The 25,539-nt window shown below is 40.4% G+C and overlaps 2 protein-coding genes across 7 annotated transcripts in view; both read right to left on the bottom strand.

Annotated features, from left to right (window-relative positions):
* adcy7 (adenylate cyclase 7) overlaps positions 1–2,323 on the bottom strand; it is a 74,918-nt gene extending 72,595 nt beyond the window's left edge. For 4 of the 5 annotated variants that reach the window (XM_034299625.2, XM_053229415.1, XM_034299626.2 and 1 more), the window contains exon 1: positions 2,008–2,323. The gene's annotated coding sequence lies outside the window, so the exon portion shown is untranslated. The remainder of the gene's footprint in view (positions 1–2,007) is intronic. The other variant, XM_034299627.2, reaches the window with a different exon arrangement.
* A 4,061-nt stretch (positions 2,324–6,384) lies between these two features.
* Positions 6,385–25,182, bottom strand: tent4b (terminal nucleotidyltransferase 4B). Of its 2 annotated transcripts, XM_026937565.3 has the most exons (12): positions 24,172–25,182; positions 15,974–16,097; positions 14,296–14,342; positions 13,157–13,277; positions 12,930–13,037; positions 12,524–12,652; positions 11,686–11,899; positions 11,355–11,481; positions 11,059–11,168; positions 10,097–10,293; positions 9,853–10,002; positions 6,385–8,344 (listed from the first exon to the last, which is right to left on the bottom strand). In XM_026937565.3, the coding sequence occupies exons 1-12, from the start codon at positions 24,795–24,797 to the stop codon at positions 8,195–8,197; spliced, it is 2,103 nt and encodes a 700-aa protein (XP_026793366.3). In that variant the 5' UTR covers positions 24,798–25,182; the 3' UTR covers positions 6,385–8,194. The 2 variants fall into 2 exon arrangements, with proteins under 2 accessions (XP_026793366.3, XP_034155519.2); XM_034299628.2 differs by lacking the exon at positions 9,853–10,002.
* Between the last annotated feature and the right edge of the window lie 357 nt (positions 25,183–25,539).

The raw sequence follows: 25,539 nt of genomic DNA, 5'->3' as shown, positions 1-25,539 counted from the left end.
ATCGGGGTAATGTCCGATATTAGCATTCTGTTAATTATGCACGTAATGCAGTTGCACTGTTACATAGAGTTAAAATATACAGAGCGCACGCTGGTCACGTGATCTTGTACTTTCGTGGAGAAGTGGAAATCTGCACTTGTGAAGTGACCGATAGCCCAATAGCTCTGGATTGCAGCAACCAACACGCTCTTCTGTAGTTTTCAAACAACCACACTTCTGAGATCTACGGTGCCCAAGAAAGAGGCTGAGGAAATCAGACATTTTAGCCGCCTTTGGAGCTCTATTTCTGCTACAGAGCTCATTATGTTTCAGTTGATCATTTTGAAAGTCCCGGGTCAGACATGTTTATTTATTCAGTCAAAATTTTGGAGAGAATTTATACATGTACTGATTTATTTTTATGATATGGTGAACCTTTAGTACATTTTGTTTACAATATTAAACCTCTCTTCATTGCTATGTTTACTTTATTTAGTTTTATACAGACAGAAATGCACATTGTTTTGTATTATTTATTATACAGAACCTCCATAGAAAAAAAAGGAGTATTTTCCATCATCATTTTTCCTTCATTCAAAATTTGTTTGAATTTTCACACAGTATCGAGAATTGAATCGAAACGGTGTATTGTTACACCCCTAATATATAAAAATACTATAGAGTGACCATAAAGTAACCATTTTCATCGCACTGTGCACATGTCCTGATTGTTGCTAACGCTAGGTGGCTAGTTTATTCATGTTTATTGAAACTGCACAAGGCGAACGACTTAAACAAACTAGCTAGCTAGCAAGTGTGAATAACATAGCTATCTATTTACTGCTACGATTCATTACCCTCATTATATGGCATGAAAAAGCTCCATAGACACAACATACATTGTTATTATTATACTATCTATACATTATCTATCTACTCAATACGGTATCCAGACACGGTGCACAATTACACGTTATATTTGGGTGTAGGATCGTCGTAGTCGATTGATCGGTTTATTACAGAATACAGACCGAATACAGAATTATCGCTGATGTGTAAAGCTACAAAGCTGCCATATGTTCTGCTAAGACACCTTTCTACACCTTGATGCATTTTATCTTGCAAAGCTTGCACGTGACAAGTTAACGCAAACTCTCTCGTAACACACCACCATCACCGTGCTGATGTTTCATATAACATCATATACGCAACAGAAGCGTGCAGAGAATCAGGGTTATTATCAGGACGGCTTTGCATATTAGGGCTCTGACGCGTGCATCGTATCAAGAAGGGAAAAAATATCAGCAGTGCATCTTTATTAATTCTTCTACGAACAAATGTGATTATGAATGAAGTCCAGTGTAATCAGTTGGATTAATGAAATTAGACGGCAAAAAAAACAAAAAAAAACAAAACAATGTAGTGTACGCTGTAACAGCAGAACACTTTCATAAATAGTCATCTGAGATTAATGAACAGATCAGAAGCTAATAAACCGGATAAATACTTAGATGTCACGTCAGTAATTAGTGATATTATGGTTTTTATGGTTTGCAGCAGAATAAGTGACTGATGCTCATGGTGTGAGGAAAGATGGCAGCAAATGTTCCTCAGCTCTTAAAGAAAAGCTGAATTATGTAAAGGATGTATTATATAAAGGAGGTTTTTAATCCTGACTTGGTCTGAGAGATGAGGTGAAAAATATCCTGTTTTATAGCTCTGAAATGGAAAAAGTGCTGATGTTTGTCACTGAAAGAGATTTTTTTTAAATTAAGTGATTAAATAAAGTTAGTTAGTTCTCCTCTGCTAGTAACAGGATGATCTGAAGAAATGATTTTTCAGCTCCTGAGAGAATATTTCGCCATTTCTGTACTTTTTTCTGAGGAAGTTTGGATGTTCTCTAAATCTTCACGAAATAAATGTCTTCTGTTATCATTTCAGTGAAAGACAGGATCACCTCTTCCAGGTGAGCACAGCTAGCGTGCTGGCTCAACTTCACGGTTTAAATGCATAAATTAGTGCACTCACCTGAGCTGTGTTAACGGAGGAACAACAAACCGTCTTCTCCTTCTCCTTCTTCTCCTTCTTCTCCTTCTTCTGCTTTATCTTCTTCTTTTTCTGCTCGCGGAAATATTTCGACTTGAATCTCCTTCGTGTTTTTTTTTCTTTCCTTCTTTTAAACTAAGAAACACCGGGTTTGTTTGGTTTGTTTGGGGGTTTTTTTCCGCCCCAGAGCTTTCTCTCTCACTCATACACTCGCAGACGGTTTGTCCCGAGCGCGACAGGATCGCGTGCTGAGAGAGAGCCGAGCTTTCCGCGCGCGGAAACGGGGGCGCGCGCGCTCGCACACGCACACGCACGCGCGCACGCGCGCGCTCTGCGCTCAGCACGAACCGCATCCGCGCGCGCGCTCCACGCATTCCCCGTCCATGATAAGCGTGAATAATAAAATGAACACAATGCAAGCACACACTCACACACACACACACACAATTTTGTGTGCATTATGGTTTGAAGCATACATTAACCCTTTCATGCATTATTATTATTATTATTATTATTATTATTATTATTATTATTATTGTTGTTGTTGTTGTTGTTTTGTTGTTGTTGTTGTTATTAATGTTTACATTTTATTTATTTATTTATTTATTTATTTATTTTAAAAAAGAACATTCATGTTTGTCACAATTTACTTAAAATTTCATGTCCTATAAATTTTGACTTTTTCCTAAATTCCCTGTTTAAACAGTAAATAGAACATCCAGTTTTGTTTTTATTAGTAAAAAAAATGTAATAATATGGGAAAAAAATAATAATTTTGATCAAATGTACAAAGTTTACACAGTTTAGAAACCGTGCATTGTACGATGCCACAAATTTCAGAGGTTAAATAAATCTATCTTCGATGAAAAAACTCATTTTTAAAAGCGCTGAATCATTCATTAGAGTCTATCTGATACAAAAAAATGATATATTTTTATTTTTGTGCTTTATTGTGTAGAAAATTTGGACAGATATACCCGAGACATGCTGGATTTCTAACAGCAAGAAGTCTAGAGAGCGAGAGAAATCACCATAATGATTTCTGTTAAATTCTAGTAATGTGTGTCGAGCGATTTGGAGGTGATTTATGTCTTATATTTTCCTAAAAACAGCCTTAAGTGTGGACGAAGGGTTCAGATGCATGAAGGAAAACCATACCTAAACCTTTTTTTCCCTATTAAATCTGCATTTATTAAAAATAAAAATGCATCTAAAGTACGTATATAAACATTTTATAATGCAGGTTTGCTTGGCATCCATCTCTGAAACAAAGCCAGGACTAAAACTCAAAAATCATGTAATCTGCCCTACACCCTACACTCTCAGAAAAAAGTGCACTAAGCCATACTCTTCCTTCTCACTGCAGTGGTATACTCAAGTTTACACCTTTTATACCTTTAATATGTATCTTTCACCTGGAAATGTTGATATGGTGTAGCTATAAAAATGATGTAAGTTACATAAATGGATCCTAATTCATTTTTAATTATGGTAAAAGTGTTTAACGTAGAACTCGTTCATGTCTCCAGGTACTAAAAATGTTAAAATCAGGTTCCAGGAAGACGGCGAGTGAGGCGGAAATACTGTACACGCCAGTCCATCCCAGCGCAGAAGATTAATATAATAGATAATGCATGTAATATATGCAAAACACTCGACCTGGAACAACCAGGAAGCAACATCGGTTGTTGTACCAGCTTTTCATTTTATGAGGGAAGCAGCAACAAATACTCTCTTGTGACTGACCTGGACCCTGCGAGGGCAAGTATTTCTCAATTTTAACGCTTCTTTCACCTGAGAAAGTGTCCTGTAGCTTTAAAACTCATGTAAAGTAATTAACTGGACATGAGGATCAGTGTTGTACCTTTCAGGTGTGAACAAAATACTGAGAAATTTGACTCAAGTCAAAGATAATGTCTCAAAATTTTATGCAAATACAAGCCAAAAGAGTACTTTTAAATGTGTTCAACTGAGAAAATTAAGTTAGTATGTTAATGTTTTCAAGTCAAAAGCAACTTTTATTACTAATCTAAAACTGATAGAAAATTATTTTAGATATAAAGGCTTAAAACATTCAATCTCTGTCTGTAATATTTCAACTTGTAGCTTAGCTAGTTTATGCTAGCTACTGGAATCCATGTTAGTTCAACATATTGTTAGCAAAGTAAACAGGCTAATGTAGTTATAGCTAGTTAATGTTAGCAAATTAGCAAAACTTACCTTGACACACCGTGTCAAATAAGATACCTTCTAGGGAGACGAAGGAGACGCCTTATTTTATACGAGTCTTTGCTAACTCCAACAAATTGAAACATTTGCTGAGGCAGGGCCAAGTTCAACACTGTATTGTATTTGACTGTACTGTATTGTAATTGAATTGTATTAAATCAAATGCACATGGATATCGCTAGTGCTAGCTACATTGTGTAGCATGGCTAAGCTACACCTTCGAGATTTGTAACCAATACTTTAAAGTTATAAATAAAAATGTAAGTAGTAAAACATCTTAGAAATGTAACGAAGTATTAAAGTATCAATAGCACTCATGTGAAGTAGAAATATGCCAAAATAATACTTACGTATAGTAACAAACTCGAGGATTTTCCACCCCTGGTGCCCGTGTGAGTGTCGTTACACTGTTCACACCTCCACAGAACCTTTTTCTTATGACATTTTATATATAATAATACCGCTTACAAAATGTAGAGATCAAATGCATATCCGTATATATGAATCTACTCTTCACACTGGCTGTGTGGTTAGAGTTTTCTGAACATATTTGCATAGATTTGTTAATATTTCACTGACAACAGGTTTCACAGTAACCTCAACCCAAACAGCAACCAAATGTTGCTGCTGATTTTATTAAAGGATTTCCCTAAGGCCATGCGGCAGTTTCTTTGCTATGGTAAATAATCAGAATTAATATTCTGTGAAATATATTTAGTCTGCTAATGAAGGATAAACCCACTGTCTGATACAAGTCTAATGTAATCTCTGTATAAAACCCGACATTAAAAAAGAAGAAAACAAAAAGGCAGTACTATGAGCCTGGTACTGATGGCGAGGTGTCTTTTTTTTTTTTTTTTTTAAAGTAGGGATGCAATGATATATTGCTATGACGGTACATCGTGATAATGAAATTTGAAATAGTTGTATCGATATATGTGTACATGTGGTGAATGTCACTGAAACGTTACCCAATTTGACCAAAAAAGTTGCCTAATTTTTAGAGTAAATTAGAGAAAACAGTATTTCTTCATCATTTAAATAAGCTCCTAAAGCGTACAATCATTTTAACCTTTTCATGTATAAATTATTTAAAAATATATCCAACTTCTTTGTAACTTACAATTGATGTCATTTAATGATTTTTTTTCCTAAATACCACTTAGATTAAAAAGTACACAGATTGTCCATGTGTAGAAATATTGTTTAACAATTAACAAAAATTGTTAAAGTGCATTTTAATCAAATAATTTTATGTTGATGACCAAAAGGAGAGAAAAATCTCAAATATTCTTGACATGTATATGTACGCGTACACTATTTAGGACTATTTTGGCTGATTTTGGGGGTTAAAAAAAAAAAATCATATTCAACAATAATAATAATAATAAAATACAACTACTTTTTAGTTATATAAAAAAAAATTAAAAAAAAAAACTAAAGCCTAAGTTGCACTCTGGTTCAAAATATTTTTTTTAAACAACAAAAAAACTACTTTAAAGAAAAACCAAAAAAAGAAAAGCTAAAGACTTCATTGTAGTTTGGCTCAATTATTATTATTATTATTTTTTTTTTTTACTTAATTTGGGATTTTGTGTAGAAAGTTAATAAAGCTATACCAGAGACATGGCAAACATAATATGATTTATATTAGATTACAGTAATGGTCTTGTGATTTGCAGGGGGTTTACGCCTACATCTTATATTTTCCTAAAAATGGTCTTAAATTTGATTTAACGTGTGGACACTAGGTGTTAAGAGTTTTAAACAGTTTCCCCTGCCGATTCACCAAAAACTGTACAACTGCAGTAACGAGTATGGAAACAGAGTATGCCCCTCCCACCCAGAAATCAGGGGCGGTTTTGCTCTCTTGGACTCCTGGCCATGGACAGCTTGGCGTTAATGATTCTTCAGTTATTCAGTTAGGTGCAGTTATTTGGACAGTGTTTAACAAGAAATTGTCCATATTCTCTTAAAGAAATCTGACTGATCCCTGTTTTCAGTTACACAGAAGCCACGGTTTAAAACGTAGATGCTACACAGAGACCCATTTGTGATGCTTTATCGGCAACACGCGAGGGCTGCGGGAGGAAAATAATAAATAAGAAGACACAAAGTGAAAATAGCACCTTTGTTTGTTTGTTTGTTTAATTGTGCTGCGGGTTATTGCATGTGTTTTCATGAATACAGTTTGTCTGAAACCACCGAACATTCTCAATGGCACTGGAAACCTTTTGCGCACTCGTTCTCCCTCCTTTCACCTCCTAACGTCATTCAGTTTCATACAAGTGTTCCTTCTGATCCACGTTCAGACTTAAAACCCATATTTATGGGCAAATCTGACAAGATCATTTGGAACCTCTGTGGAGAAAAAAAGGGGCCCACCACCATCTAGTGGTCAGTTGATGTACTGCAGTGATAGGAGCTTCCATAATCCAATGAGGGGAAAATGCAATAAAAATAAAGAAAATAAAATAAAATCACCCCTGGAAAAAAAAAAAATACTAACCTCCAAATTATAAGGTAAGGAGATCAGCCACAGGTTAAAATAATTTGTTTAAAAAGGTCTCTGTCAAGATTTAGACATGAGATTGGTCACTGAAGTGTCCAGTTGTTTGGGGGGAAAAAAAAAATTAATAATAAACTAAACAGTGACTTAGCCACAGTATAGGATGAGCGACATTCACATCATCCTCATCTGCCCATAGATATACACCTATAGCACATATCTATGTATATAATATATCTATACTTCTTTCAAAAAAATAAATATGCATACAATTCAAATGATTTGGGGGTTTGATACACTACAGAAGAAAAAAAATAAGAAATGGGTAGTGATTTGGAAAATATTCTTTCATTTAGCACAGAGCTGAGAAACAATCGCTTTTGTACACCAACGTGACTGTCAGTTCGTGATGAATGAAATAGTGTGCAAGTGTGTGTGTGCGAGTGTGTGTGTGTGTGTGTGTCCACACGCAACAGATGACAAAAACACAAACTCGATCCATCTCTCACTTCTCACACACTCACGATAAGACACTCATGCACCTCCATGAACGTATAATCACAAACAGATATAAACACCATATTCAGACACATGCAAATACACACACACACACACACACACACACACACACACACACTCTTCAGATGCTGATGATTAAATTAAATCCCAGTTTGACTCTGTAGTCATGTGCACACGTCTGTCAAAAAATGTGACAATCCTGTAAAAACTTTTATGAAAATTTCCTTATGATTGGGGCATTTTTTTTTTATACATTTTTTGATTTTTTTGTTTTTGTTTTTGTTTTATACAAATCCATCTAATCAGCACATGACAAAGGATTTCACTCTTCAAAAAAAAAAAAAAAAAAAAAAAAAAAAAAAAAAAAAAAAGGCAAAGAAAAACCTTCATGCATAATTCCGGTCCTGAATTTCAGTGATTGTGTATTTTTTTTTCTCTCATTTTTAAAAATCGTCACTCATTTATGTTAATTTTTTTGTTTTGAAATTTCAGTCTTTTGTATTTTTTTATTTCCATTTTTCCCCTAAAGTCCAGGGCTTCAAGATATTGCTCCTTTGAGTCTCCCTCTTTTTTTCTTTCTTTTTTTCTTTTTATAAGTCTTTGGTCCTCCACACTAAGAAGAGATTGGTCTCTGCAGTGGAGGGGTGGAGAGGACGCCTAAAACTCCACCACACTGAGCACAAGCAGTAAAGAAGCCAGTGGGGAAGAAAGGAAGGAAAAAACACTCCTGATTTATTTGTCCCCAAATCTCCACACTGGATGAGTTTCTTCTTCTTTTTTTTTTTTTTTTTTTTCCTCAAACTGCTTTAAAAATCCCAGATTTGGGCAAAGAGGGCCCAATAACACTGGGAGCGCCCCCTCATGGTCAGGGAAGTAAGAGTAGGCGAGCGTCTGGGAAGAAAAGAGCGCCTCCTATCTGCACAGGTCCTCATGCGCTGCCTCCCGCTGGTTTTTCCGTCTCTTGCCGGTGGTGTGGTGATGGGCCTTGCTGCTTTGGTGGCTCTTGCTGTTAGAGACGCTCTGTTGGGCTGGGGAGCTTTTGCTCGGCCGAAACTGTCGACTCTGCCGAGAGAGGAGAACAAATGTAAATAATCACAATCTGATAACACCATCTGAAAACACAGGGGCCGGGATCTTCACTCTAATTTCCTAATGTAATCTAAACACTAATGTTGTACAAACGAAGCGCTATCTGCCCCCTTCCTCATACATGAGCCTACAGATGCGTAGGATTGGCTAGTGTCACTGTGACTGAAAGGAGGAAGACAGGATGCCCCTCCCACTCAGAGAGCATCGTCGGGATTCGAACCCTCCACCTCCCAGACGTATAAGAAAAATAATCTATCTACAAATAAATTTGAAAAAAGTTTGCGAAAAAGTGAAATGTCACTGTATCCTGGAAAAAAAACAAAAAAACAACAACAATTCAAAGCAAAAAATATAACAGACAGAAAAACAGTCTGAAAAGAAGAAAGGACATCTGGACATACAGGATGGAAATACGAGTTACTTAAATACATTTAAATTATACTAGATTATATAACCTTAAAATGGGAGATGCAAAGAGAACCATTATCATTTTGATTGTTTCACTATTAACTTGTGATATATAAATAAATATTATTAGAATTAATTCACAGGAACATTTCTTCGGGAAAAAATACCGGCAAATTAAAAACATATTTACAACAGTGTTTTTCTTTTGGGCTTTCCTGAAAAAACCTCTCCTGAAAACCACGTGAACGCTTCAGGTTATCTCGAATAACATCACAGCTGTAAAAACCTAGTGCACAAGTCATAACATGACCACAATGTTCCTCAGGATAACACACAGATTTTCCAGCTGATCCTTTACAGCTAAAGTACAAAGTAAAGCTGGCTACATTATACTCGTCTCAGTGTTGTCTTAAACTCTTTGAAATTTGTTTCCATTCAAACGTTTGCAAATTTTACGTGAATACGAGAAGATGAAGATGATCTGATATAAAAGATAATGATGATGGCCGTCACTCAGTCATGGTCTATGTTCAAAACCAGATAATATGGTTATTAAATCGCATTTGGAAATAATACACCACCTGAGATTACTTGGAATTAGCATGGGTGGGGTATTAGTATGCAAAACAGTAAGGTGCAGGTTGGGAGGTAGCTGTGGAAAAACAGAATCACAGGATCCATCGGGTTTCATCGGGACAGAAGCAACTACACGTGACGTGTTTCGTTTCTTGTATGGCTGGGCAAGACGATGACATAATACTCATCTTGTGGTTATTTAAAGATATCATGTTATTAATTTTTTTTTATCATTGATAGCTGATTAAAGGTTAAATCTTTAAAAAGAACTATGAACAGTTTGAGATTACTAACTTCGTTTCCTCCTTTTTAGTGTCACATTTATTTTACTTTAATGTCTTAGCTTTTACCCACGTCATTATACCAAATCCACTTTCCGCCATTTTGTACTGAAGCGTCCGTGTTCTTTCCCTTTCCTTTTCCACCTCGACCCGGTGTTTACACCCTACCTGTACGCCTCCACACCTGTTCTCACTGATGCATAGCACAATTTTTACCTTGCTGCCTTTGTGGCCTGTAGTGGGTGTGGTCATGGGATGACTCTGAGCTCTGTGATTGGCCAGATTCCTCTCTGTGTTATCTCGGTGAGGACCAGAGCCCCGGCCAGGCAGCTGTTTCACCGTCTTGCACGGCGTTCCGTCTGAATCCTGGACGCGACCGATCAGAAAACAGCCTGATCAGTGGCTCTGTAAAAGTTAACCGCATTGTTTTGTGTTTTTTTTAAACAGAGTATGTACTCACTGCATCACTGGACGTCGTGGAGGAAGGAGATGGCGATGAGGATGAAGACGGTGATGAAGGTGAGGAAGGCGGTGGGGAGGAGGAGTTAGAGGACGCTTTACTCCGTGAAGCTGGAGGAAGGACGACGATCTCGTCAGTTAAGTTGTTGTTACACTCGTCGAGCTGCTGAGGCTCCACCAGGAGGGTGACGTCATTTCCTGTACAGACACAGAGGAGAACCAAAACACGCAAGTCAGACAGATACAACTTTCTACTACACACGCTAGAAAAGAATAACATTCATACTGACTTTACAGGGAAAAGGAAGTGCATAAACATTATGAAAGGGTTAATAAAGCTCATAGTTGATTGCTCATTACAGGAAACAATGCCTGGTGCTGTTCCTAATCTTGAAAGAAAATGCAGTGCAGTTGATCACATACGTTAAACTGATATTTAAACAAAAACAGTATGGAGAAAAATGAGCATAAATAGCATGATTATATCGCTACACTATAAGCATATACAGTATGTACAGATATAAAAACTATCTTAAAACAAAATGTTGAATGTTACATGTAGCAGTTAAAGACTCGCCTCCATTTAGCTGACCAAAATAAATGATCTTACATAAGAATTACAGAAAACTTATCATGAGCCACAGAGACTGATAAGAATGCTCAGACAGAACAAAAATGTGTTTAAGGGCTTGTTTACATACTGCATCAAGGCCAGTATAGCAATAAATAATTTATTATGCAACTCCATTGGTTGCTAAAGGTAGTTAGCTAGCTAACTAAAGATAACTTATCATATACACAGTTATCTATAGCACCATTAATGGATACGAACTTCGGTTATGAACTTACTTGGCTCTTGATCTGGTTACAGTTTGCACAGAGATATGTTTGTACAGAGATAATCTGGATTTCTGGCTTTGTGTCAATAACAAGAAGTTAAGCAGAACAGCTATCAGTGCATACCGTTGCAGTTGAGGGCCGCCTCGCTTTGTGACTGCCCGCCCCAGTGCTCGCTGATCCAATCGCGGTACTCGACTACCTCCCGTGTGACGCGGATTATTCGACCCAGAATACTGAGGGACGGAGAAAGACAAACACTGAGATTAGCTTTAAAGAATCATTCGTATATTGCGTTTCAGGTCTCAGGTCTGGGCTTGTGTGACTGTGTGAAACTGTGTAAGCAATTCGTATAGTTTTGTGTGTGTGTGTGTGTGTGTGTGTGTGTGTGTGTGTGTGTGTGTGTGTGTGTGTGTGTACACCTTTCAGATTTGTAGTTCGGGTAGTACTTGGCGATGGGAGAGACGGCGTGGCTCAGAATCACATACGCGTAATCGAATGCTTGTTTCACCTGCATGGCCCCATATGAGCTCCTTCCAACATCATTGCCTAAATCACACACACACACACACACACACACACACACACACACAAAACAAGTCAGAATAATACACACAAATCCTAAGAATAGTTCCACTTCCTCATGCTCAAGAGAGAAAATGTATGTGAATGTATGTGTGTGTCTGTGTGTGTGTGTGTGTGTGTGTGTGTGTGTATGTGTGTGTATGTGTGTGTGTGTGCGCGCGTGTGTACCCGGCTGCAGTGGATCCTCGATGTACAGCATGGACGGCCTGTATCCGTCTAGCATGCCTTTCAGCACCTCATCTTTGGCCACATACGAGCCGCCATCTTTAATCCTGATGCCCGTCTTCAGGTAGTTAAAATGGCGGCCGTACAGTTCGAAGAACTCGATGAGCAGGACGCCCATGTTGGAGTTGGGACTGCACACATCCTCTCTGTAGTGTAGCTACAAAACACATACAGTCACTGGTGAGTTCCCACAGCGTTCACATCTGATGATAAAACCATCAAGTACACAATATACACATGTATTTTGTGAACTGAACAAACATCTGCTTTCACACTAAGTGTTTGTAGAAGAAGTTCCACTTTTCACAAAAGTGGGGTCATGTCAAATGATTTTTTTTTTTAACCTCCTGACCAATCATATGGGACATGGGAAAAGATAAGGGAAAAGTGAAAAAAATTAACGAACAAAAACATTTTATTGCTAATATTCCACTGCAGTGTAACTAAAAAAATAAACTATGCATTTTTGGGACATTAAAATCTCAAATTAAAAAGATTTGCTTAAAAACTTTAGCAAAGACAAAACAACCTTCTCATTATTATAGTTTAATCTTTAATCATTAGTAATGGTAATAAATCTAGTCTAGATCACAAAGCTAGGCTAGTTCCTTAGCAGATACTAACTAGGACTGGTAAGAACGTTGCTATGGTTACAGTGTGCACAGCACTGAGCCGATTTTTTCTCAGCTCAGCGTCATGAAAGCGGCCTCAATCACTGATGCTTGGTGTGTGTATGTGTGTGTGTGTGTGTGTGTGTGTGTGTGTGTGTGTGTGTAGATACCTGTAGGAAACTGACAGCCATGAGAAACAGGCTGTAGGATCCAATGCCTCCAGTAAACACCTCATTCAGCTCTCTCTGCAGCAGGAACTGTTTCAGCACCAGAACCAGGTACGGCAGCACGGGGAATTTCTAAAACACACACACACACACACACACACACACACACAAACACACACGATGAATGATAAGAAGTTAACATGACTGCCCAAATGCAACAGGACCCAACTTGGTCTGCATTCAGTCAGGGGTGCTGGCGAACACACGCCCCGAACACACGCCCCGAACACACGCCCCGAACACACGCCCCGAACACACGCCCCGAACACACGCCCCGAACACACGCACCGAACACACGCCCCGAACACACGCACCGAACACACGCACCGAACACACGCACCGAACACACCTTTTTGAAGTCTTTGATGAGGTTGGCAGCCTTCACGCCGCTGTGCACGTTAAAACTGATGTCCACTTTGACCTCAGTGTGAGCGTCTGTCAGCTTGATAATCGGAACCTGGGTGGATACACAGAATATCAGACACAGAATGTCAGTTTTAATACATTTTGAGTCCAGATGTGACTAGACACACACACACACACACACACACACACACACACACACACACACAGTACCGTTGCTTTATCCAGCACTTTGATCGAATTCTCGTCTGCGACGTTCCTTTTGCGCAGGGCCTCCTCCAGCGTCCAAAGAGGAAGTGTCTCCCAGTTTCCGAACACTACCAGGTCTATATCACTGGCACAAAAAAAAAAAACCACACAAACACAAACAGGTTTATACGGTCTATCATACACTCGTCAATAACCTAAATCCACACACACTCCTCAAAACACACCATGATTGAACTTTTATAGCAAATGTGTCTCTGTAAGCTTCATCTGTTGCTATTTGTTTTAATCAGCTGGACGTTTACGACTTATTTGAATTAATAATTAAAACTCAGTTATGATGATATATTACATTATTCAACATTCACAATAAAGTTACTGGACACTTCAGAACATCAGTACTAGCCTTAGGATGAAGTGGCCAGTCATTTCTTGTCCCCTCCTAACCCACTCAGCAGTCCACCTGAGTAGACTGCTGTCTTCCAAGGGCACTTATTATGCCTAAAATTATGCTTCACCCTAAAAATACATCATTTGCCAAGTGGGAGTCCAACAAACGCCTGTGAAACAGTTTTAACTGTGATGTCAAGTAGGGAATCATCCAACAGCTACACCGATCCTACATGAATTACTCTTCCACTTATCTTAGCAGCCAATATATAGAGAAAGAAAGACCTTAAAAGACTTTTAATACTATTCATAACTGCTTGTTTCATTCCACACACACACGGGACGATTTATTTATTCCACTAATCCTGATTTAGTCATCCAAGTGACACGTCAGTGTAGTATGACCGTGACACACTGCAGGATCTTTCGCCAAAAGTTCAGATAAATTTAGTTTAATCCCCGTCAGGCTCATGCACACAACAACCACAAACATATATTTTAAAAAAAACAAAACACAAACAACCCCAACTCAGTACAATCCAACCTTGACATAACCCAACAACATTAAGCTCTACTTTTATTCCTCCGTTTCATTCACAATACAAATATTCAACGTTCTATATATAGCCAAGGGTGTTTTTTTTTCCATATAAGTGTTTAAGATAAGTGTTTCAGTGTTTGCATAAGTCTAGACTAAAGAACATATATACACACACACACAAATACACACAGAAATATGGAGCGGAGAAGCTTACCTCGTGGGCAAATACAGGCCGGTGCTGAAACTGCCGAACACTTGGACCTGTCAACAACACGAGGAAAAATGCTGAATATCCCACACACACACACACACACACACACACACACACACACTTCACTTGCATCCTCTACAAATACACTAACCACTGAACTTGACATTTTCATTCGCCTGACTGACTTTTTGCGTGTACTGTAAATGCAATCAAGGAAAAAATTTCTACGACAACCACCTGAGTGCATTACGCTCTACTTTACTCTACTTTTTTCACTACTGTCATCTGAGTCACTTTCCACTAGAACTGTGAGCTAGTCGGCGCTGCACTGGAACTTACTGGACCCATTGTCTTGTTTTTGGGAGATTTGTACCGTCTTGTGCTGTTTACACATTTGCACCATGCACTTTATGTAAATATATGTAGCCTCCTGTAGCTCTGTGTTTGTTTTATGTAGCACCTTGGTCCTGGAGGAACGTTGTCTCGTTTCACTGTGTACTAACTAGCTGTATATGGTTGAACTTACAATAAAACCACTTGACTTGACTTGGTATATTCATAAGCGAGATGCTGTGTTTTCTAGAAGTGCACCAAGTGACAGTAAGAAAACAGCAAAGCAAAACTCCATTTTTTCCCCCTGAACAAAGGCGCTAGAGCCCCGCCCACTTTTTTTTTTTTTTTTTATTGAGAGGCTTATGAATTCCCATGTCAAAGTTCACCTTGATAACATCGACAGAACGTAAATGCTTAAAGAAGCACATGCCTCTTTCATTTCTCGTGTCCAGAGTGAAAAGTTTTCAGGTGGATCCTGTATCGGTGTAGGACAGGGTCAAAAATCGTAAAAATGCTACGGCTAAACTGAGATCAGACACATCAGCGTGTCTGATCTATGAGGAATGCATTTGTCCGTATTTCAGAAATACATTCTCAACTGGAGGATAGTTAACTTATTAAATAATAGAGGAACATTTCTAAACAAAGGTTCAAAACACATTTCTTCCTCAATTAAGACAAAGCCCTTTTGTTTAATCTTACAGAAGTAAGAAGTGTGGCGTGTGTGCTGTTAGTTCACGCTGGTCTCGGCATCGAGGTAAAAACAGCCACGTTTCACGATTCGTGTTTAAACTCATGCAGAAAACACGCAGCGTAGCCGAGAACAGCACGTATAAAGACCTGAGCGTAAAAGGCAGCATGAGAGCGCTGACCCTCTTCGAACTTGCTATTGGTCATTTCTTCACTGCTTCAGTCTAGCAATAAGCTCAAGTGCTACGATCTTCTAACCTCAAGCAGTGTGTGAAATCATCCGACTGTCAAATAGAAAGACAGAAGTGCACTTGGGCGAAAGGGGCAGTCGTGGTTTTGCTTGCAATTTCAGAAACTCCTCGTCTTAAAAACAGATTTTGTGTGGGAGAGCAGAATTCAATAAGAGCTACTGTGCAGGTTTATAAAACTGTCCAGTGAAAATAGGGAAGAGACGCACGCACGCACACACCCCAACTTGCTGAAACCAAGACTCAGGACAAAAACAATGATCCTATTATTATCATCAGGTCCTGATCAAAGCATAAAAACGTGTCAAATCACTGTGTGAGATGTGTTTGTGCATGTGTGTATTCGTGTGTGGGCATGCACGCGTGTGAGAGAGAGAGAGAGAGAGAGAGAGAGAGAGAGACAGACGTACGTCTGCACTGGGCCATAGGTCCTTGATGACTCTCTGGATCCTGTCGACGACTTCCAGCCTCATCTGCTCTTCCTCCGGCCGAGGAGACATGTACTCGTAGAAATCTTTAATCTCCTCATGGAGCCTAGATAAAGAAAGAAAGAAAGACAGAGAGAGAGAGAGAGAGAGAGAGAGAAAGACACAGAGAGAGAGAGAGAGAGAGAGAGAGAGAGAGAGAGAGAGAAAACAGTCAGATTTGTGATACAAACCAAATGCTTAATCACGTGAGAAATCCGAGATTCCAGTCAGCTGGCATGTTACACACACACACACACACACACACACACACACACCCTGTTAGGTAATGTACGCTCTGCCAGTGCAGGTGTAGATTTATGCAAAGCAGCAATTCAAGTAAGTGTGTGTGTCACACGATTCCTAACTCTGACACCAATATCAAAAACCCTTAATCTGCCCAATGTCTCTTAGTACCGATTCGATTCACTTTAATAACTGCAAAAGTGAAGACGACACATTCTCTTTTGAATTTCTACAGCAATAGATATTGCAGTTAACCTTATCGGGGGTTTTTTTTCCCCCCTAAACAATTTAATCATCCAAAACAGACAGCCTATAAAAATAGAGGAAGACGAGCATTTCCACCGTTTCAGACAGGGCTTCCCACCACGTGGGGTCGCTTGATTTTACAGTGAGGTCACATGAGAAAATCTCCTTTGTGCTATTTAATTATTTTACAAACTATTATAAATTATTTATGCATGACTCATCTGAATCTAGAATATCTAGCATTAGGATTATTTGGTCCACAAGGTCAACTGGCAAGATTGATGCAAAACGTTTAACTCGGAGCATGAACGGCTTTTTTGGGGGTTGAGCAAGATAGCGAAATGTAAAGATGGAGTGAAGTGTAGAAATAATAGTTACATACAATAATTGACAAACACTCTGACTGTTGCTTTGTTTAAAGCATCAAACATACGTCTGATGTGTAGCAAGACAACTCGAGAAGCAAACTGAAACAGCTTTAAAAGAGAAACAGCTTGCTCAAAGTAAAAGTGGGGGAAGGAACCTGAACTTTTTTCCCCAATTAGCAAACACAGTGGCGTAACTGAAAAGTTTGCGAACCACTGGAGACATGTATCTCTGCCGCTCCAAAGAGACGGTACAGCTCGATTCTACTGGCTAACTTCTCTAACCCTAACCCCTCCCACCTGCTGGTCTCCCGTCTGCAGAGATACACATTTAACCCGATGGACTCATGGCTGCAGTCAGCGTCACGTGTCTTCGCTGCATGTTCCCAGTTGATACAGGTGAAGGAAGGAAGTAAATTCCTAATGAGCCATTTTGGAGATCTTCCTGAACGAGGAAAGAGCTTTAACAGATGTTTTGAAGGACGAGAAACAGCTGCTGGGTAGCATGTTAAGAAGCAAACTAGGTTGCCAGAATATAAATCTTGCAAAGCGGTGAAATGTTATCAGTAGTTTTAAGGATAAATAATACAGAGCTGTGCCCAACTCCATATACCGATTTCTTTTTTAATATTTAAAATAAATCTGTTGTAAGGAAGAAGACGACTCGAGGTTTACGAGCAAGTCTGTTCTTCAGACAGCGGCATCTCAGCATCTGTGTTGTGTGTGAAAGCAGTGGACTTGGCAACGTGGTCACTCCTGCATACCGAGCCCATCGGTTTCAGCTTAATACAACACGCTACTGTGTGACTTCCGTTTCCTCTGAGAATTGCCTCTCGGACCACACAAGCACATGGGGATTGAGTTCACTCCTCTGCAGCCAATCGGTGAGCAGACTCCGTCTCCACAAGTTACATAACCATGTGACTGACACACACACACACCATGGCACAGCACACACACCTTCGCTCTCGGTAATCTGATGTTTTGTACTGAGCAACATTTGTGCAACCTGGAAAAGGCCTGAGACGTGTTTGTGTGACAGAGAGAGAGAGAGAGAGAGAGAGAGAGAGAGAGAGAGAAACACACACAGGAGGAGAGATAAAGATACACAGGTATATAGGACACAAAGAACAAAAACAGCACAAGCACAGACACACACTCTTACGTTGTGTGACAAGCTGTTAAGCTGTTTACAGTACACAAGCTACAAACACACACAAACACACACCATACAGGCAAACTCATTTCCATGAGCAAAAAACATGTCTCACATCTGATCTGATATTAACAAGTAACCTCAGAGCTTCCGTTGCTAAGCTTGACACCACGCCCAAAAAAAAAACAAGTTGTGTCCTGAGTTCATGTGCAACATCTGTGTTGTGTCAGACAAAATCACGTGTGTTCACACCAGAAAGCACAGTGTCAGTATCAAATCCAGCCGTCAGATACACATCCAGCCTTTCAAGCAGATTTCATGTCTGGGCAATGAGTTTTTTTTTTTTTTTTTTTTCGCGGAAAAGCAAGTTGAACAACCGGAGAAAGAAAAACATTCCCATGGCCACTCTTACGGACATTCTCAAAACAAAACTTTTACACATTATCAGAGATGTGCTCTGTTTTAAAATGAGTTTTTACTAATTAGCGTGTACTGATGACATTTTCCACGCAGGTTCGTGGAAACACTGACGAAACTGAGTAAAATAAAGTCCGGTGCAAAGCTGTTATATCGTATATAACTCTCCCGCTTACCTCATGGTTAAACGTATCGAGAGAAGATAAAGACGCTAATCAGACCCGAATATTAATCTTAACTGCAATGCGAGGACAGAACGCTACAGAACGGTTCATTTCTCTTAGCCTGTGTTAATGCACTAAACTAGCTAACTAGCTCACTATACATTATTACATTATATTACTTTTTACACCACTTTTTAGTCAGAAATTAGGTTTCTGGGCAACCAAAACAAAGGATTGGGCAAGCTAATGAATGTATGACTATTTATGTCCATAGTTATTGTTTCTATGGTAACAGCTCCCACTCCAGACTGTGCAGTTACACAAAAATAATGCACACAAAGTGCATTATTTCCATATATCTGCACAATCTGTCGTGTGTTATTCCTCACTCATCAACTCTACACAATACGCAGTTGCAAAGATATCTAACAACGTTTATTCGGATTATAATATATTACCAGATTTGCCAACCTTCACGCATCGAAGTACACTAGTACGAGTTATCACTCAAACATATGGCAAAAGAACAGTTGGTTTCGAGAGATTAGCCAATCAACATGTGAATCAGGAATGTTCTGTGCAGGTGTTTTGAACTCTCTGATACTAAAAGACATTCCTGGAAGCCCCGCCCCCTTCCTAACACACTTTTGACTCGTGCTGTATTCATTAATGTAAAATAAAATCCATCAATATTCAGTCCCCTCTAATAGTATTGGAACAGCAAAGCTAATTCTTTTGTATTTGCTATACACTGAAGACATTTGGGTTTGAGGTCAAAAGAAGGATATCAGAGAATAGATCAGAATTTCAGCTTTCATTTCCTGACTTTTACATCTAGACGTGATGAACACCTTAGAACATGGCACCTTTTGTTTGAAGCCACCCATTTTTTATCAAGCAATCAAAAATATTGGAACATGTGACCGAAGTGTTTGAGCTCTGAGTTTCACCTGTGAAGACTGCATTTGTTGTTAAAAAGGATAAACTAACATGAAGACCAGAGAGCTGTCTATGGGAGAAAAAAAGCCATTTTGAAGCTGAGAAAAGAGGGAAAAATCTATCAGAGCCTTTGCACAAGCATTGGGCATCGCCAATACAATAATCTGGAATGTCCTGAAAAAGAAAGAAACCACTGGTGTACTAACAACCAGACATGGAACAGGTCACGCAAGAGAAACAACAGCAAAAAACAAACATTGTGAGAGCTGTGAAGAAATCCCCAAAAACAGTTAGTGACATCACCAACAACCTTCCCAGGGGAGGGGTGAAGGTATCACAATCCACCTTTCGAACAAGACTTCGAGAGCAGAAATATAGAGGCCACACCACAAGAAGCAAACCACTCATCAGCAGAATTGAATCGAAAGGCCAGATTGGAATTCATGAAGAAATACAGAGATAAACCACGAAAGTTCTGGACCTAAGATTAACCGGTACCAAAGTGATGAAAAGGCCAAAGTGCACAGAAAGAAAGGATCTGTTCATGATCCAAAACACACTGAGCTCATCGGTCAAGCATGGTGGAGGTAGTGTCTTGGCTTGGGCTTGCATGGCTGCTTCTGGAACAGACTCACTAACCTTTATTGACGATGTAACTCATGATGGTAGCAGAATGAACTCGGAAGTCTACAGAAACATTCTGTCTGCCAATTTACAGAGAAATGCATCCAGTCTAATTGGGAGGAACTTCATCCTGCAGCAAGAACATGACCCAAAACACACTGCCAACACAACAAAGGACCTCAACGGGAGAAAAAAGTGGAAGGTTTTAGCCTGGCCAAGTCAATCAGCAGACCTTAACCCAACTGAGCAGCATTTCACCTCCTGAAGAGGAGACTGAAGGGAGAAACCCCCAAAACTAACAACAACTGAAGAAGCTGTGGTACAAGCCTGGAAAAACAACACAAAAGAAAAAATGCAACAGTTTGGTGATGTCACTGGGTCACCAGCTTTTTTTTTTTTTTTTTTTTGCAGTTATTGCAGGCAAGGCATATGCAACCAAATATTAAGTGGTATTTACTTTAAGACTATCTGTTCCTATACTTTTGCTCACCTAAACAGCCTCCAAAGATGCCATATTCTAAACTGTTTAACACGTCTAGATGTAAATATCAGGAACGTTATGGTGCAACAGTCGACATTTTCAACCCTTATTTGTACAAGTAACCTGGACAATGTGTAGAACATTCTTAAAATAAAATAAAATAAATAAAAAGGGTTAAGCCGTAGCCTTAGAAAAAGTGTAATAAGTTGCTGAGGGGCGGAGCTTCATGAACATGAGTGGGAATGGGCTCAAGGAGTAAACTTAATCACTCAAATGTCAAACTCACAAAGAAACAAAGAAAAAAGACTAATTTTACCTCGTGCACCTTTTAAAAATCCAAAATCCAGATCAGGTCTTATGACTGATGATCAAAATCAGATTAATGCTACACATCGTAGTCTAGTTTCTGAAAGTCAGGAAAGGATTATTTAAGTCATCAGTAAGGAAAGGACAACTCATACAGTCCTGACGCTTTGCCAATTAACACACTTAAAAAAATAAATAAATAAATAAAAATCAGTGACACAATTTGACTCAGTTTAAGGCTTAGAAGAACAGCACTGCAAACGTTGGCTTTATACCATTAAACACAAGTTCCTTGTTTTATTACTTCATTTTAATGACTCCTTCTCCGGGAGATATGACACAGTGTCTTACAGCTCAGAGATCTCTAACAGGTGGTGTGGATCCCAGACGATTCACACAATCGCTCTTTTCTAATGATCTGTGCAAGTTCACATTTCCACTCCAGCTATCAGCCAGGCTGTTAAAAAAAATAATAAATAAATAAATAGACGTAATGCATGCTGGCCTTTGGGCCGTGAGGGGAGCCTGAGATCTCCTCTCCAGCACCCAAATAAGTGGGAATTCCTGAGACACAAAGAAAGGACTGTGTTTTCCTTCCTTCCTTCCTGTCTCTCTCTACTGTGTTCAGCTGTCTCTTTTTCTCTCTCTCTCTCTCTCTCTCTCTGTTGTTCCTGCTCTCTCTCTCCTGCTTTCTCCCTCCTGCTCTCTCTCCTGCTCGCTCTCCCTCTCTCCCTCACTCTCCTGCTCTCTCTCCTGCTCGCTCTCCCTCTCTCCCTCACTCTCCTGCTCTCTCTCCTGCTCGCTCTCCCTCTCTCCCTCACTCTCCTGCTCTCTCCCTACTGCTCTCTCTCTCTCTCCTGCTCGCTCTCCCTCTCTCCCTCACTCTCCTGCTCTCTCCCTACTGCTCTCTCTCTCTCCCTCGCTCTCTCTCTCTCTCTCCCTCACTCTCCTGCTCTCTCCCTACTGCTCTCTCTCTCCTGCTTGCTCTCTCTCCTTCGCTCTCTCTCTCTCCTGCTCTCTCTCTCTCCTGCTCTCTCTCTCTCCTGCTCTCTCTCTCTCCACACAAAACCAAACAGGAATCTTTGCATGGCTGCTCTAAAGGCTTTCCCTCTGGTTTTATTTTTTTTCTCTCCCCACAATGCCACACGTCATATCAGGAACTCCCTCATTCCGTGGCGGCTGATTGGCCGACGGCTCAGTGACATCACCGTGCAAGGGATCGGGTGTCCGGGTGCACGGAGGCGGAGATTGTTTTGGACAGATGGGACTCGCTCATCGTGCTGCGAATATAAACAATGCTGGATTCCACACTTGCCTGCCTGCCTACACAGTACACACACACTCACACACACACACACACACACACAAACACCACGCTTCCTTTTCTCACCTTCTGACAATTTCAACTTCACCCAGAATTTGGGATTAATGATTAAAGTACAGGCTTGGATGAACGATTTCAACAGCCACGAGATTAAAAGAAAAATCTACAACCAGACGTCTCAGGTGTCTTTACAACTATAAAAAAAAAAAAAAGTGCATCTTTCCTGATCCTGATCCTTCCTAAAAAAGGCACAACATACAACATACAACGGTCACAAACAGAAAAACAAAGCAAAGAAGGACAGAAACAAGAAGAGAAAAAAGAAAAACACAGCTGTACCGTATAGGTTAAAGCATCATGACTAAGTGCTGAGGAATGCTATACTACAAACACACACTCGATAATATTACTCGAAAGACGGACCGACCCTTTCTGCGCTTGAGGCTTTGCAAGCTGCTACACATTCCTGTGCTGGGATGGAGGAACGTGCAAATACGTTCACACCTAATGCTGCGCCTGTGTGAAACACACACTAACAAACACACATCCGACTCCGTCCGACGTCTAACTCAACAGCAAAAGATATTTCATTAGTAGACAGTAAAACAGTTCCACAGCGTAATGCTGAGTGCTGCAGTGATGCTCCGAGGAGGACATAAATAGTATTTAAGATAATAAAATACAAAAGGTATTGATCGCCTATGCGTGGAAAACGCCTCTGTGTCAAATATGATTCGTCTCTAATCAATGCAAGGTTTGAATGAATTTAAAGCCTTGAGGTTGAAATAAAATAACTCAGAGACGTGTGCTGCTCAACAAGTGCACACAACAAGTCATTAAAAGCGTGTTGCTGCCATGTGACGCAAACGAATTGTCCTGAATTTTCATGGTTAGAAGTTGTTTTGGATTCAGGAAACCAAACCAAGCAGGTCATGTCATTCACGTCACGTCACGTCACGTCATTCCTGATGTGCCGGGGATCAATAAATAAATCATATGCAATCATTCCAGCACATTCCTGACTAACTCAAATGTTCACTGGTTTAAGAAAAAAAAAAAAAAAAAAAAAAACTTAGCACTTTTTTTTTTTTTTTTATTTGCCTAAAATAGGTAAGGTGATGACTTTTACATTCTTCAACAATCTTGTTTACTTTCTGTGACAATGAAAAAAAAATAAAAATCTGCTTTTCTACTCCGAATCGAAATTACAATGCAGTGACAGAGGTGTCAAAACTTTTGGCACCTTTTTTGTGTCATTACAAGGACTGCTTTAAACTTTAAGGAAATATTGTAGGTAGAGTTGTGTTGGACGATCAGCCTTTAAAGTGTTCAGTAATGTTGCTGCTGAACAACTCCCTCTCTCTCTCTCTCCCTCTCTCTCTCTCTCTCTCTTAAAAGAGTCAAAGGTTGCTTTATTGGCGTGACAAATATGAACAACTGTATTGCCAAAGCTTGGATACAGACTTGGGGAACAAATTGGGCAATAACCACAGAAACAAACATAGAAATAAATGTACATACATTCAACAATACAGTCAGAAAGAAACATTAGTAATGAGACACTCTCTCTCTCTCTCTCTGTGTGTGTGCGTGTGTGTGTGTCTATGGGTGTAGCAGTAAACCAAGTAAATGTCACCTGGGCTCACTAACACTAGCTTACAACACACACACACACACTCACTCACTCACACTCGTGGCATTTAAAAGGAAATCCTCTGCCTCTACCTGTTAGCAAACCGAATATGGTTGAAACATGAACATTCAGACTGGAGATGTCCATGTGCTCACTGATGAAGCACATGGCTCAGGGGAACGAGTGACAGGAGAGAGAGAGAATGTTAACTAGCTTAACTAGCTTAACTAGGTTGAGACTCACCCCACGATTCCCCCGGAGTAGTTTCTCTGTTTCCACGGCGTGCCCGTGTACAGGTCCGCGTCCGGGCCGGAAGATCCGTTCAGTAAGAGGCTGCGGTTGAAGCCGAAAGTGCTCGCCTTGTTCTCGCGTTTGCGCTTGTTGCGCTGCGCCGCGGCGTCCTGCGCCCCGCTCCAGGCTCCCACTCCGCCGCCGCCGCCACTGCCACCGCCCCGGCCCGCTGCTGCCGCTGCTGCACTCCGCTGGTTGTGGTGGTTGTTGTTGATGACAATATTATTGCTTTCCAGCGGAATGAAGTCCCGCTGCTCCGCGATTTCTCCCGACATCCCCCGGTGTTTCTGCTCGCCGCAATCGGGAGCCGCGCTGCCGTCCGCCGCTACCGCACCGTCTCCGGTCGGCTTGGGGCTCGAGCTCGAGCTGTATCCGCCTCCTCCACCTCCACCACCACCTCCTGCTGCTGCCGCCGCCGCCGCTCCTCCGCTGCTGTTGCTGTTGCCGCCTCCGTTCCCGTTCCCGTTCCCGTGAAAGTACAAATTACCGAGGCCCTGTGTCGTCTCCCAAATCTGCATCCACAGGCTGTTAGCGGGTCCGCGCTGTTCTGGCTGAAACCAGGCGATTCTAGGATCCATCAAACGGCCCCAGAATTAAAAAAAAAATAATAATAATACGCCAAGGCGTGTTCGCTTACCGACCTCAACGATATCGCTAAAGCTAACGCACTCGCACGAGCTTCTAGAACACCGAAAAGGAGAGACAGCGCGAGAGCTAGCCGGCTAGCTAACTTAGCTTTGCTAGCTAGGTAACTTTGCCTAGCAGCCGTGTTTAAATTCGCTACACAAATATCCCTGTGTCGCTGTAAGATTCCATGAACGTGGCCACGAGTCGTGAGTGCAGAAGAGTTTTGTTCGGCGTCCACGAGTGGAAAAGTCAAAGAAACGAAACCGAGAGTCGAGCAGAGAAAACGGAGCGTTCGCCAGTGTCGAAGTCAATCTGACCCTTCTTCCCCCCCCACACACCTCCTCCTCCTCCTCCTCCGGCACTCGCTCGCGACCCTTCAATGGCGGACGGGGCTGCGCGCGAGGGCACTACTGCGCAGACTCCGCAGCGCGTGCACGTGTGCAAAAGCGGTGATTTAAAAAAGCTAAAGCGCAAGCGCGAGAGTTCTCCATTTGTACATTAATATTCATATTCAAATTTATACCCCAATTCTACAATCTGATTGGTCAGAAGGTGTGGCTTAATATAGATTATGTAAAGTAGTTCCGGCTGTAATTCAAATCACAGGTTTATATCAACGCGCTCGTTCTAATCTGTTTTGGTTTCTATAGTAACAGCTTATACACAAGGACCTGTATGGCGGATGAGGCACAT

This window comes from Pangasianodon hypophthalmus, chromosome 25, assembly GCF_027358585.1.
Source record: "Pangasianodon hypophthalmus isolate fPanHyp1 chromosome 25, fPanHyp1.pri, whole genome shotgun sequence".
NCBI lineage: Eukaryota > Metazoa > Chordata > Actinopteri > Siluriformes > Pangasiidae > Pangasianodon > Pangasianodon hypophthalmus.
Note: the sequence above shows the minus strand (reverse complement) of the source record. Positions and strands in the feature narration are given on the sequence as shown.